The sequence below is a fragment of the Chelon labrosus genome, assembly GCF_963514085.1.
Source record: "Chelon labrosus genome assembly, chromosome: 22".
Classification (NCBI taxonomy): domain Eukaryota; kingdom Metazoa; phylum Chordata; class Actinopteri; order Mugiliformes; family Mugilidae; genus Chelon; species Chelon labrosus.
In genome coordinates, this window is record NC_140355.1 from 20,637,824 (window position 1) to 20,651,972 (window position 14,149).

General features: G+C 41.7%; 1 protein-coding gene across 1 annotated transcript; it reads left to right on the forward strand.

Moving 5' to 3' along the window:
• Nucleotides 1-406: 406 nt before the first annotated feature.
• tbca (tubulin cofactor a) lies at nucleotides 407-13,172 on the forward strand. Its single transcript, XM_084572843.1, has 4 exons — nucleotides 407-566; nucleotides 7,021-7,126; nucleotides 10,119-10,205; nucleotides 12,713-13,172. Exons 1-4 carry the CDS (start codon nucleotides 514-516, stop codon nucleotides 12,791-12,793), a joined length of 327 nt encoding a protein of 108 aa, XP_084428969.1. The 5' UTR covers nucleotides 407-513; the 3' UTR covers nucleotides 12,794-13,172.
• The last annotated feature ends 977 nt before the right edge of the window (nucleotides 13,173-14,149 follow it).

Genomic DNA, 14,149 nt, shown 5'->3' on the forward strand with positions numbered 1-14,149 from the left:
CAAAATAAATACAACTATGTGCAATGCTCATGAGCGCTTGATCAATAATGTTTCAAACATTTATTGTCAGAGTCAGCTGCACTGACCAGGTGATCACTGTCAAGGCATTAGATTATTATATTTTATGTTATTTTGTCTCATTTAGTTTTTTATAGGTGCAGAAGTTTCATTGTGTTGCTCAAATGCATGTGAGTTTATGTTATTTTTTTTAATTTATTTTTTTTTGCTTCATTAGCTTATTATTACTTTTTCTTGTACAACAAATCAAAAATATTTCCTGTGAAAAATTATATTATAATTTAAGAATAAACGCAATCTAAAGTAGTTTAGAAGGTCAGTATTTACTGCGCCACTGATTCAGACCGGAAGACTCGATAATCTACTTCCAGGGTCGATTTATCTGCGAGCAGCTTATCATCCTTGACATCCATCCTGCACACACGCACCGTTGATATACAGTTAGCCCACGAGAACACACTACTACTACCGGCTAATTCACAGCATATTTCAGCCATGGCAGATCCAAGAATACGGCAAATTAAGATTAAAACTGGCATCGTTAAGCGGTAAGTCTGGCTCTTTGTTTCGCTTGTATATGCGCTTTTAAACGTTTCTGGCAAGCTTATTACAGCTACGTTGGGCTAATGCTAATGCGCGAACTAGCTTAGCCCCGCTGACGGGCAGCTTCGAGAACATTCTAAACCGCGCGTGGAGGAACGTTCGTCGGTGACGTTTTAAATTTACTCCGCTGCTGGAGTGCGGCCTGTGGTTAATGGCTAAATGGGTACGCAGTTTTCTTTTGTTTGCAGCGGCTGCTTTACGTTGTCGCTTAACGGCAACGAGTCAACATTTCTGCTGTTACAGTAACATCCCATCGCACTGTCAGAGATACTGATAAAATACTGATAAAAATGCGTTTAGTCTTTGAAACTATTTTGATTTAGTGATGCTAGCTGTGAGCTAGCACATAACAAAGAACAAGTTGCCTTTGTTTGGTGGAATACTTTCTGCATTTTTCACTTAAACTGTTTTGTATATGTATGGAAATACTCAGCCCCATCTAAGTTTGTAGATATTTTGTACTATACCAGTAAAATAAACCATATTGACACAGAGATGCTCACAATGACACATGCTTTATTGTAGCTAACCTTAGCTAGCCTTGCTGTGTTTGTCACAGCTCTAGCAGTTAGTTTTGTTTTTTTTAGCCAGACTTTTCCTCCACCCTGTCTGAATTGACCGTGGACCGTTTGTGGTGATGTAGGAAAGACATGCAAGTCATGATTAAACAATGAAGGAAGTCATGCTTTTATAGCTTGTGTTGTCATAGGTGTCAGGTCATCATTTCATGGTCAAAGCATGACATGGGATGCTGTTTTGTTTTCTTCATGGGACATTCTTAAAAGTTGTGGCTGAACTGGTTTGTTAGGCGAATATTTTCATAAAGCCAATCCCAGATTACTGCTGCTTATTTTCAGACTTCCTCTGCAAGCAGCAAGTTTACTACAGTGGACACAGAAATCTGTCTGTTTTGTGTTTCATGCTTTGGCATTTCATTTTTGTACTTTTATACTCTATTTGAAACATGCTGTGGCGGCGTATTGTTTGTTTTTATCAAAGTCAAATGAGCAGTTTTCAGTTCAGACGTCTGGGAGGGTGATACTGCAGTGGACTGTGGATACTGCAGTGGAGGGAATTACACTCATGCACGAGTTGCTGTAATCCAAATCTGCAGTGCATTACGTACCTATTTAATACAAGATGCCCAGGAAGTTTGTTTTAAATTATGGATTAAAAAAAAGCATAGAAACGACTCCAACTAAAACACAAAGGATCTTGCTGCAAGTGGTGGATTTTCGTTAGATGACTTTGCAAATTACTCTGATAATAAATTGAAATCCTTACACCTGGAATGCAGGAGAAATGACAGTGTTTATAAAACTGCACATAATAACTGAGAATGGTGCAAATTTATTTCATATTTTTGTTTTACACCAGCGTATAACTTCAGTTTAACCTTTTTTCTCTGAGACTTTTACTCGTGTTCGTCTTTAATTGGTTTCTTGGCTTGTTCTTTGTTAACGTCAGGTTTATTAAGAGATTTTTTTTTATTTTATTTTTTTAGATTATATAAATAAATCGGACCACAGCTCATCATTGAAGTGTCTTTCTTTTTGAATTAGATAAACCTGCGGTGTCGGTGAGTGAAAGTCGCATACCGTGTTTCGATATCTCCAGGAAACTTGGAAAAACTTTTATTACTTTTGAAAAACAATAAGATATGTGCAGTACAGTGTAAATTTAATATAGTAAAGTCCTATGTCCTTCAGATCCTGTTTGACTAAGATTTCAAGGCAGACTTCACTAGCATGCAACGTGCACTGCAAAAACATTTCAGATGGATTTCAATGCTGTGCAACTTTGTTCCGGTGGCGAGAGCAGGTAGATTATCTGAAAGCCAAATGTTCTGCACTAAAAATACCAAGCCAGATGTAAGCCTAAACTAAGTAGCCTTCCAGTTGCTTCACTAATTCTCAATAAAAACAGTACATAATATTCTGCAGGCTTTTACCGTGCAAAGGCAGCAAATGAAACAAAAGTTTTCAGTAAGTTAACATTTGAAACGGCCTGCTTCATGCTCACTCTTGTCCTTTTAGAAGCAGGTTTTCCTTGAACTTGGCCTTTTAGCCGCTTCATCCAAAAACATCCTGACAGGCGTAGAAAGAAATGAAAACGTTTATCTGGACGTGATCTAGTTTATTTGGTTCAATCCTGTAATAAAATGTTTTGTGTCGAAGGTTTTTAATGTTTGGTTTTTGTTTGGCTCTGTGTTATAAAAGTTAATTTAACACCTTTTGAAAACTGTTTATGGCAGAACTATGGTATTAGGTTGTTGGTTGTTTAGCATTTACCACATACTAAACTGACAACTCGGTGTATACTAGCAATTTTATGTCCAATCCCATGCACTTTGTTTCTCCGCCGTGTGGTTTTCCGGAGCTGATGGTGGATATTTTCCATCTCGGTTCTTTTGTCTGTTGCAAAAAAAAAAAGGGAAAATTCTCTTCCAGTACAAACAAATGTCTCGTAATCATAATTCCTGCTGCCTACATTATAAATAGATGGATCTGATACGGGACAAAAAAAAGTAGACGTTTTGATGTAGGACCTGTGAAACTCATCGAGCAGTTTAAGCCAGAGTTGGCATCCGTCTTGGGGTTAGCGCTACGTTCGGGCCAAATTTACCATGCCAGAATTAGAAAATATTGTAGATATTACGAGGTGTGGCGAGATAATAGGCTCGGTGTGGCGGTCCGAGTGTATCTCTTATCGATCAGGCCGACGTCTAATTCCCTCCTGTCAATGGCGTTTGTGTAATGTGCTATCGATTGTGTTTTGATGAGGGTCAGGTTGCTAACCGGCTCCCCGAGGTGGTAATGATGGAGGCTGGGTTTCCCACCGAGGATAATGTCACAGAGTGTCCAGGAGTGGTCAGTGTCGGAAAAACAACAGTGGCCGTCGTCCTGTGGTGTAGTTCATCAACCGCTACTGCCCCCTTATTACTGTACTGAGGGTTTTGAGGTTAAGTCTACTAGCTGAAGACACCTAGACCTTAATCAGGTTTAAACATACTGTGTGTCATTTCTTTCTGTCTCTTCGCTCCCGTTCAGTCTCTTTCTTTGTCCCTTGTCTGTCTCCTTTTTGTCTCCTCTTGCCTTCCTCGCCCCCTCCTCTCTTTTTATATATTGGAGTTTAGAGGAAACCTGCCTGCTCTTTTAGCCGGGCCTATTTCCAGTGGCTCTTGCACATTCCAGTCAGTGCCTTTCTGCCCTAGCGAGGCGGATGCCCTTAATAAAATGACAACAGTAATTTGCCTTTGTCATTCCCCGGTCCCAGCAAGCACAGACTACGCCGCGGCTCAAAAATACAGTGCCGGAGAAGGCGGCCGAATGTGTGTGTGTCGGCTGGCTCTAATTCCTTTTTTTTTTTTTTTTTTCTATTTTCCAGAGAGCTGCCTTTTCCATTAAGCCTGAGGTGGCAGGTCTATTTAAAACCAGCCACGACCCCACCCCTCATTCACACGGCGCTCCAAGTCTGGGAGAAATAAGAAATTAACATCAGGACTGGAAGAGGGGGGGGGGGGAATGGACATTTTGTTATTAGACTGTCCTTCAGTTTTATTCAAATGATTCCAGCCCTCCTGCCTCCATCTTTTCTCCTCTCTTTGCCACCTTCGTCGACTCTAAACAGGTGACATCGCTCATTCTGCATCAAGCAGGGCGAGCGGGAAGACAGGAGCCGCCTACTGCATATGGTGCATGTTTGAAAGCTCCTTGATGGAACCGTATTAGAATGAGCGGTAATTGAAGCAAAATATGACAGAGTGGCGCCGGCTTCCTTGGCTAAGCAAGGAGAGGAGCGGTGCAACAGGGAGGGAAGGGGTCTCCAGTAATGTGACTGACTAATGAAGGATTACTCACTTACACACACACACACACACACACACACACACAGCTGATTTTATGAAAAATGAAATTTGTGTTGTCACTCCAACAAGCGGGCACAGCCGGAAAAAGACTATTAGCGGGAAATCATTATCAATAGCGGTATTTTCAAACTCCATTATGCCAATCAGGGTCGGAATTTGTTTAATAGATTTAGTTCCATTTGGCCCGTAATTGATAAATAATCAAAATTTATCAATGTACTCGGGCCCGTTTTCACTAACAATCAAGGAAAAGAAGGCCCATTTACCACCTGACTTGGTCCAAATTAGGGATTGAATTGACGATCAATTAATCTCTAAAAAGGACGAGTCGTGTGTGTGTGTGTGTGTGTGTGTGTGTGAGGGAGGAATGGGGTGTTTGTTGGAGGCAATAACGCTGGATAAAGGAGTCAGATAATCATGTTGATAAGGTGCGAGATGGAAGGCATGATACAGTTAACAAGGACAGACAAAAGGTTTTATTTGTGTCTGGGTACGTGTTTACGCTCAACACTGGACGCTGTATAGACGCAGCCATTAGGGACTGATGATTTACTAAGCAAACTATTCTGAAAAGCCTCTTAGCAGTAATGAATTAAATAAAAATGGACTTTCCTTTAGGAATGATTAAGAAAAATCAATGGTTAAATGTTTAAAATAACAGCTCTGGATTTTCATTAGAAATTTAGAAAAAGAATTTCAGTCCAAAAAACACAAACAAAATAAAAATCTGTTTAAAACTTTTCTCCATTTGAAAGATTCGCTATCAGTTCTTAAAATCCCCAAATCTTTATATATGTATATATGTATATAAGCCATATCCTGCATCCTCTCGTGTTAGAAATCGTTGCACGACAAATCTCGCAAGAGTATGCAACTAGATTAGTCCACGTTTGCTCTCAGAGTCATGTTTTGCATCTCCCTCAGAGTCAGACCTGACAGCTGATTGGATAATAAAAAGTATGACTTCAGAGAAGCGCAGCACAAAGGCAAAGCCATATGCAGGATTTGCCAACTATAGGTAAAATATTGTGCAACTACGCCAGTGTCTTTTAGTAAAATTATCCAACAAAGGTTCAAAAAAGGCAACTGGATTTGTTGACTCAACAAATCCAGTTGCCTTTTTTGAACCTTTGTTGGATATACCATGACCTGGATGACTGAGAACCTTCACAGACTTTCAGTAAAATTGTTTTGAAACTGAAATCTTATGTTTAAATTAATTTATATTGAATGGATCAAATTGGGACCTTGTGAATTGAACCGATTGAGAAAATCAGTAGCGATACCCAGCCCTAACCTCGAATATTTTGAAAGGGGGAAAAAAAATATATTTAATTGTGATTAATCTCATGATTTCCATAGTTATTCAAATTTATCGCACTTTTTAAATGTCCGTCTTTATTTGCATCTCAGCTGCTCAGAAAGATCCCTGCTTAGTTCATAGCTCAATTCATATCAACTATAAATTTAGATAACTTGTCTTGTCGAGGGAACTTTGAGTTCAACTATAAATGTAGATAACTTTTCTTGTTGAGGGAACTTTGAGGCTGAACCTGACGTTCAAAAGACCAATTCTGCTCTTTTGTTTACGCTTGCGTTCTTCTTCTTCTGGGATTTTTTTGACACAACATGGCTTATTACTGCCCTCTGCAGGTTAAAATAATTAAATATGACTGCACTTCAGAATCTGCTTGCTTTCCACAGCGTCAAAAGTTTCATTTTCTTAATGTAAATACTGAAAAAAATCAAATCAAAAAGACTTATTGGCAGGATTCAAATGTTCCAGTTATTTCTGGGCACTTGTAGAATTTGACGGGTACTTCATAGTGATGCCCCGAAAAATGTTGTAATGAAGCAAGCAACAACCGCAGCAATTTTGCAGCTGAAAATGGCCCAAAAGTGCATTTTCGGTTTTCGGCCGGAATTTTTTCGGTGCATCCCTAGTACTTCACTGCATGTGTCTTCTCCAGTGTTTGAGATGATGTTTATTTGTTGTTTTACCTCCAGTTAGCACATCTTGCCTACGGTTTTGCGTTTGCCCAGCTCTTCTATATCATCGTACTTTTATTCACCAAAAAATCTGCCAAAAAACATCAACCGTTCGACCCGATGAGGCTGTAGAGTGACACTGAAAAGCATTTAAATTTAGATTAAAGTTTCATCTGGAAATTAAAACGTCTTTCATCCGATGCATCCTATAAGCGTTGACTCTTGAAGCATATTTTAAGTCTGATCTCCACTTGGCAGCGGTGAGGAGGAGTGATGTGTTTGCTGGTTGTTATTGAGGTGTGTATCTTGCCTTCCTGTGGGAGATGATCTCGCTGTGTCCTCTCAGTCAGAGGGACGTTGGGCTGGGATGAGGATAGATGGCCCTGTCTGTAGAAAGTGACCATCACGGCCCGCCTTTTCATAGCACAGCTTATATTATCTGTCTGGGAGGCTGTGCATTTATGTTTGATGGAACGACATCGCTGCTGCCGCCGCCGCCGCTGTCCTTTAACTGTGTCTTTCTTCCTGTCGTTCCTCCGCAGGCTGGCAAAGGAGGAGATTTCGTACGTAAACGAAGCAAAGCAGCAGGAGGAGAAGATCGAGCGCATGAAAGCAGAGGCGGGAGATGAATATGTCATCAAGAAACAGGTACGTTTGGCTTCTTTGCTGCTGCAGATAAAGATAATTATTGTTACCTCCGTTTCAAAAAGCCTCCGCATTTCCTGTTTGCCACCACCTGTAGATCTCAGCCTGTAAGTGAAGGGGCTTTGCTCTCCTGTAGTGATGATTTGAGTAGCCCCTCGTTCGTCTAATGAGGTCAGCCCACAGCGATAATGAAGAATTAGGTTTTGAGAGAAGAATCATTAGTGATTTAGTAATTTGCTTGACGCAGACGTAATTATATCATGTTACTTTATAGGAGTTTGATAATTACTGACACATGCTGGTAATTTAGTGTCCCCAACAGATCACTGGCCCATATCCTGCTCTCCATTCTCACTACGCCGCCATCCCTCCATCATTCGGGCTGTTTGTAGAGACTTCTTAAACCCAGATAGGCTGTTCTTTTTCATATTCATAACGGATAAATGGAAAAATAAGGACGTAATTAATTTATAAAGATGCAGAAAAGGTAAAATAATAAGAGGACAGTGTTGGTGGTTTTTTGGACCATTGGTTTATGGTTGATTGGTCAATCCATTACTGTCCGACAGGAATAAATTCTCAACTATCCCAGGAAAAGGGGCATATTTTGAAGGGTGGTTCTTGTTCCTAATGTTTGGTTTACGTTTACATGTGTTCCCACTCCCTCAATTTAAGATGGATTCTCTCTCTCACCAACCATTTGACAGGTCTAGTACTTAAACATCGCAAAAATAAAACTAATTTGTGTAGGAGTATTTATTGGGTAACTTTGTCTACATTGTGGAAATATTAGATTTTACGCACGTGGCCAAAGGAAACCAAATATCAGTATCGAATTAAATTATGGACATTAACAAATAAATCTGAATTCATATAATACGGAAGTAACATTTGCCACCTGCAAACAGTTGACTTATGGACTGTTTGCAAGTTGAGCCTGGTCCACATTTAAAGTTACGCATATTTGCTTGTCGTTCGTCTTCTTGTAGCTGACATTTGGTCTCTAGTGGATGGGATTATACAACCCCAGATGTTTAAGAGTGAAAGAGACGGAACGATAGACTGTATATAAATATGGACAATGCGTCGCCGCTTCCTTGCATTGACCAAACTGGCACTATTTTCCCAACCACACATTTTTGTTTAATTAATACTACGCTCTGCTCTACCGCCACCTGTTACAAGGAAATGAAGGAATTGTTTTTGACCGTTATTTGACGTGTATTTTAGTGTTTTAGTTTGGCCCAAGTCCCGCCCACTAACATAGAGGGGGTGGAGCTTATGACCTATACTGCAGCCAGACACCAGGGGGAGCTCTACTTGCTTTGCCTTCACTTTCGAGGAGCAGTTCCACCGTCCATCTTTATACTTTCTATGAACAGAACATACAAATATTGCTAGTGTACGGACGTAGCTAGCTCTTTTTGCCGATGCCTCAAGCCTGCTATCAGCACGGTGAATGAGGCGATTGAAAGTCGTGGACGGTTCTTTGCAATAAACGCGTGTTGGCGCCAAATGTGAATCGGCTCCTCTTGTTGGTCGGCCACCTCAGTCGTGTTGCCTCAAAGCTGAGATTAGTCCAACTTGCATCAACATCATCAGTTCTCTTGTCTCCATACCGCTGCTATTCTCTTTCTTTTTGTTCACTACATTAAAATTAACATGCTGGACTTTCGGTAAAGTTATTTCCTGCTTCATGGCGTCTCAGTGTCTTTACCGTGACAAAACGTCAAGAAAAAATCGGACCCTTCAACAACCGTACAGGAGAGAGTGTGAGCCTCATAGAAAATATACACAAATGTGGATTTTCCATTTTATTACTCGTTGAAAAAGTAAGAGGCCGTCATGTAATCGTCCTGTCTCTTGCCGAAACAGATCCAACTGGTCCCCTGTTAAGTTGGACTGCACTTCTGCACGTTTCATGCACCACATTTCATTGCGTTTCCTGCCAACATTAAAATTCCGTGTGTGTTTTATTTTGTTTGCTCATTCACAGAGCAGCGGCCCGGGCTGAGCCGCCGGCTCGGCTGGCGTTAAACGGGGAGATTGGGTGGGAGGCCAGATGGATTATGGTTGGAGATGAGAGGTCTGAGGCAGGATGGATTAGAGGTTTTTATTTTAATGGAATCAATACGCTGTAAGTGTCATCTTTATCCAGCGCTGATGGGATCATTCCACTGCACCGAGAGGGCACCGTGACTTTTCTCTGTTTCAGCACTCCGCCGCTTAGTCTAGCTCACCTTGTCACACCTAGACGGCAGCCGGCTCGACTAGTTGTCTTTCGGCGTGTCAGTTAGGCTCAGATGAACTCATACACAGGCAGGCAGGCCCGACGGCCAGCGCTCACAGCCGTGTAATGTTCATGTGTGTGCGCAACTGCGTCCGTGTTTTGACTTGCCAGCTCGACAGAGGACCAGGTGAGGAAGCATCTGTCATGAGTGAGTGTGTCTGACAGCGTTAGCCAACTCTTCTCTGCTCTTTGGGGTGCCAGCTGGGGGAATTCCACATTAGCCGCGCCTGTGAAAGTTCCCCCAGGCTGTAACACAGTTTCCCTACAGGCGTAGTAATACCTCTTTACGCCTGATCCCGGTGTCCTCGGCTCAGGGTTTCTTCGCTCATCCAGGTGTGCAAGCCGGATCGAGGCGGTCCCCTGCCGCCCGACTCCCGGCCCGATCGATAACTCAATAACATTTTTCATACCGCCGGCTTGTCGGGGAGGTGTTAACCACAGCGGAGTGCACGTGGCAAGCGGGACGCCCTGCATGCCGTTGTCAAGGAACAAAGGCCGCAGCCAAATGCGTCGAATGAATATGCCTGCGTCTGGCTGTTAGAATTAACCTTCTAAACTTGGTGAATTCACGTTCAATAAAAGTGTTGATTCTTGTGAAGGCGGGTGATGAAAAATAATAACGGCAGCAGAGGATAGTGATGAATAAATATTGCGACGGCTCTGATGTGGTCTCTCTCTCTCTCTCTCTGCTCCGTGTGGTTTCAGATGGAGGTGTTGCAGGAGTCCAGGATGATGATTCCAGACTGTCGCCGCCGTCTGGTCACAGCCCACTCAGATCTGCTTCAGTTACTAGTAAGAAACACACAAATGCACAACATCTCTTTGTAGGACAAAACTGTGACGCTCATGTAGATATTGATCCATTTGTGTCGTCGGTATTAATGTCCTCTAATTTATTAAACATCCAGGTTTGCGTTTCAGTTTTAAATTTTATCACATCTACAGGAAAATTAGTCTTTTAGTGTCTTTGTTTTTTTCTCTTGTTATATTTTCATAAAGCTGACAGCCGACTGCTTTTACCTTGTCAATTATGAGCCAGAAAAACATCACAATAAACAATTATGGCAGAAGTATTATCTAATAATTATCTTCTAGTCACTTGAGACCAGCATCTAGATGTAAGACTCTAAGCTCACCGTATAGTTAAAGCTGCTTTATCTAAACATTTTCAATGGGAATGGCACTCTGCACTCATTTATTGAGTTTATTTGTCTTCAGAAGACCAGAACCTACGTAGCAACAGGAAAACATTCAATCACAAAACAAATGAAAAGGAAACAAAGCATCAGTATTAGATTAAATTATGGACATTAACTTTACGAATATATCTGAATTCATATAATACAGAAGTAACATTTGCCACCTGAAAACTGTTGACTTGTTTTCAAGTTCAGCCTGGTCCACATTTAAAGTTGCACATATTTGCTTATCGTCCGTCTAATTGTAGCTGGCAGTTGGTCTCTGGTGGATGGGATTATACAAGAAACAGAAAAATAGACTGTATATAAATATGGACAATGCGTCACCGCTTCTTTGCATTGGCCAAACTGACGCTACTTTCCCAGGGAAACGGGCAGCACCATTAGAAGAACATTCAGGTTCTTCAACACCATCATGACTTTGATGTTCTTATTAGAAAATAGTCAAACTATTAGATGTGCAGTCGTGGAATTTGGTGCACACATTGATATCCTCCACAAGATGAAGTATGTAACTTTGTCATTGTTTAGCTTTACATCTAGTGCCGTTATCTGGTTGAAATGACAGTTTGTGCCCTTTGGTGTTTGCCCCAATAACAACTATATGATTGCTGTTCTTACTCCCCTTATCCGTTGCTTCAAATGTTAGTTTAACACCGTAAACTAAGGTGGTGAATATGTGCTAAAGATCATCGTGTTAGTTGGATCTAATGCTACGTTAACGCCACGATCGACAAAGGTTACAGCTGGTGAAACAAACGTGTCGTCGCCGCAGTGTTTCCCATACAACTGGGTCTAATTTACTCCACCATGGTCTCGTAACGAATCAGAAGTATTTTGCGCTTGAGTTGTTTTTCCTATTGCACCTGAAAGCATCACTTTGTAAGCGCCAGCTAGCAAAGTTAGATTAGAGAACCATAGAAAGCCACGTTTCACTAGCTTGTGTTTAGTATTCGTGTAGATGAACCGAACAGGCTGCTGCTTTTTGACGCTAAATCCAACATCGGTGTCATTACGGTAATTTAAAGACAAACTGATACAAAACGCATGCTCTTTATTTGATGCGCCATACACCGTATAAATAGTTGGCTTTTATTAAGACGTAGAACTCTCCCTCCACTCCCCCTAAACAAAAAAGGGTTTCAAAGTAGCCTGGAAGCTAGCCCAATTTCCTCCGTTTAAATTTTTTTTTTGTGTGGTGGAATATTGGTCTGGGGTCTCTCCGTTGGTAACTGATTACGCTCCTGCAAAGACCGGCTGGGCCAGTCCAGATGGCGAGTTACCAGACTCATGTTGTACCAGGCTACTACATCACTGGAGCGCTGCTAAAACTTAAAGCCAGCGCAGCTTCGATATGTAGCTTCGATAAGCGTGGTGTGCTTATAGCTTCATATCTGTAGTTTCCTTTTAAAATCGCCTGCACCTGGCTGCTTTTTTACAAGTAGTGTGAACACAGCGTTAACACAGAGCTGCTAGCATGCTTCTTCCAAATATGTGTGCAAGATAATAAAAAGCCAAATCAAACTAAACAATCAAAAGATGTTTTTTTGTGTGTAGTTCCAGTGAACTGAACCTCTGAACGAGCTCTGCCGACACATGAGCCGCATCTCAGTGTCTCTCTGTTCAGCCGTGGAGCGTGCCAAACCCTTCAGGGCTTGAGCTGATATGGTGAGAAGCAAACATAAGCATGCATGTCTCGGGGTCATCTCAATTAAACCGGAGCAACAGAGTCTGGTGGCGTAGGAGCTGAACGGCAGACGGGAGCGAGCCGACCAACCCGGAGGCTCGCTGCGTGAACTCCTCTCCGCATCTCGCCCTCCGTTCCTTCTTCTCCGCTCAGACGGACATATGCACACGCTCATCACAGTTCATTAGCGGCGCTGTCGCTGCACTGTCCACCACAGGAACTCAAACGCGCTTGATTAAAGGACACGGACACCTTACAGTTAGCTCGCTAAATTTAGCTCCCGGTGACAGGTTTCGTGACGGCAGAGAGGCGACGGCGAGCTGTAGGTGTTATCTTAAAGTTCAAATTGTAATTCTTAGACGGCAATAAAACCAAAAACCCCTCTCTTTCTCTGTGTGTTTGTGTCTTTCCAGGAAACAGAAGAGGATATGGCTGAATCAGAGGAGTACAAAGAGGCCAGAAACATATTGGACTCAGTGAAGCTTGAAGGATGATTTCTGATGTGTTTCTGTTCTCACTGTGAGATGCACCACTCGCTTAAATGTCCATTCCTTTCGTCAGGCTTTGTCTGGAGCCGGCTCTCTGTTCTTGATGTAATTATTTCTACTGTTTACTGGTAACGTGCCACCGCATTGACGTATAAACCCCCCCCCCTCACAAGAAGAACAAGATAAACATTTGGTTTATTACAGTAGAGGAGTGCGAGGGCTTTTCCTTTAATTTTTCTTTTTTTATTATTTGGCTTGGTTGAATATCTGTTTATCCGTTGCCTTTTCTGCACCGAGGATCACATATTTTAATGCTCGCTGCTGGATTGTAAGGAGGAAATAATCAGTTGATGGTGTAATAAACCAGCTGGGCTCAGCAAACTGACGTGAATCTCTGACTTAATTCTCAGAAATGACTTTTCTTTTTTCTTCTTTCCTCTCTCTGATTGACTAATCTCAGGATCATCTCAACGCTAACTGACAGATTTAATTGCAGTGTATTCACCTGCTGCTGTCCCTGTTAACAGCAGCAGAGATGGATTGTGTCTTGACGCCTACAATAAAGACAAGAGCACTTTGGGCAACCCTGTCAGTCAAGAGACAAATGTTGGTTATGGCCCTGAATGACAAAACAGGCCCGTCAGCTTCAGTCTATTATCCAAACGGCCTCAAATAACGACAGCAGCTCGCATTAAGCCTGAGAGAGTCCTTCCTAAATAGTCATACTAATAAATGAACTCAATTGCCAGACAAATTAAGGTTACATTTGACTTGATCCTTATTTTACAGATTTCGATAATTATCGGGATCACCCCAAAGTCTCATTAGCGCCCTAATGAGGCGCTGCTACTTGCGTGACATCTACCCCGCTCCATCTCGTTAAGGAAATCGCTCTTCAATGCTGATTATTTTATTTGGAGGTATAATTATATTTCTTTCGGATAAATCACGGCCTAATCGAGTCCGTGCAGAGGGCAGCGGCCGCTAATTGAGGCATGAGATGCGGCGGCGGGGTGCTACACCTGGGCGTGTGTGACCAGGAGGACCCGCTCATGGAGGAGGATGGAGGGTGGAGGGTGGAAGGCTGCTCCGAGCATGGAGAGGCTGGATCCTCCTGTACTGTAGTAACAGTACGTGGAAATACTCCTAAGTCCTGTATTTAAAAATAACAATAGAAAAGTAATTAGAGCCTGCAAGGTTTTTATTATTTAATTTATTTCTGATACGTTAAAAGATTGGTTTTATTTTTGCTGCTGGTTTCAAATTCATAGATGGCTTAACCTTTTTTTTTTAAGATTTAGATATGTTATCAAATAGTAAAAAAAAAAAAAAAAGGAAAATAATGATGAGTACAATTTGTTC

What these genes read in the sequence shown, in the direction of transcription:
- tbca (XM_084572843.1), top strand. Translation starts at nt 514, where the DNA reads ATGGCAGATCCAAGAATACGGCAAATTAAGATTAAAACTGGCATCGTT. An exon ending in AAAACTGGCATCGTTAAGCG is followed by an intron (nt 567 to 7,020) that starts GTAAGTCTGGCT and finishes GTTCCTCCGCAG; the next exon opens with GCTGGCAAAGGAGGAGATTT. An exon ending in CAGATCTGCTTCAGTTACTA is followed by an intron (nt 10,206 to 12,712) that starts GTAAGAAACACA and finishes GTGTCTTTCCAG; the next exon opens with GAAACAGAAGAGGATATGGC.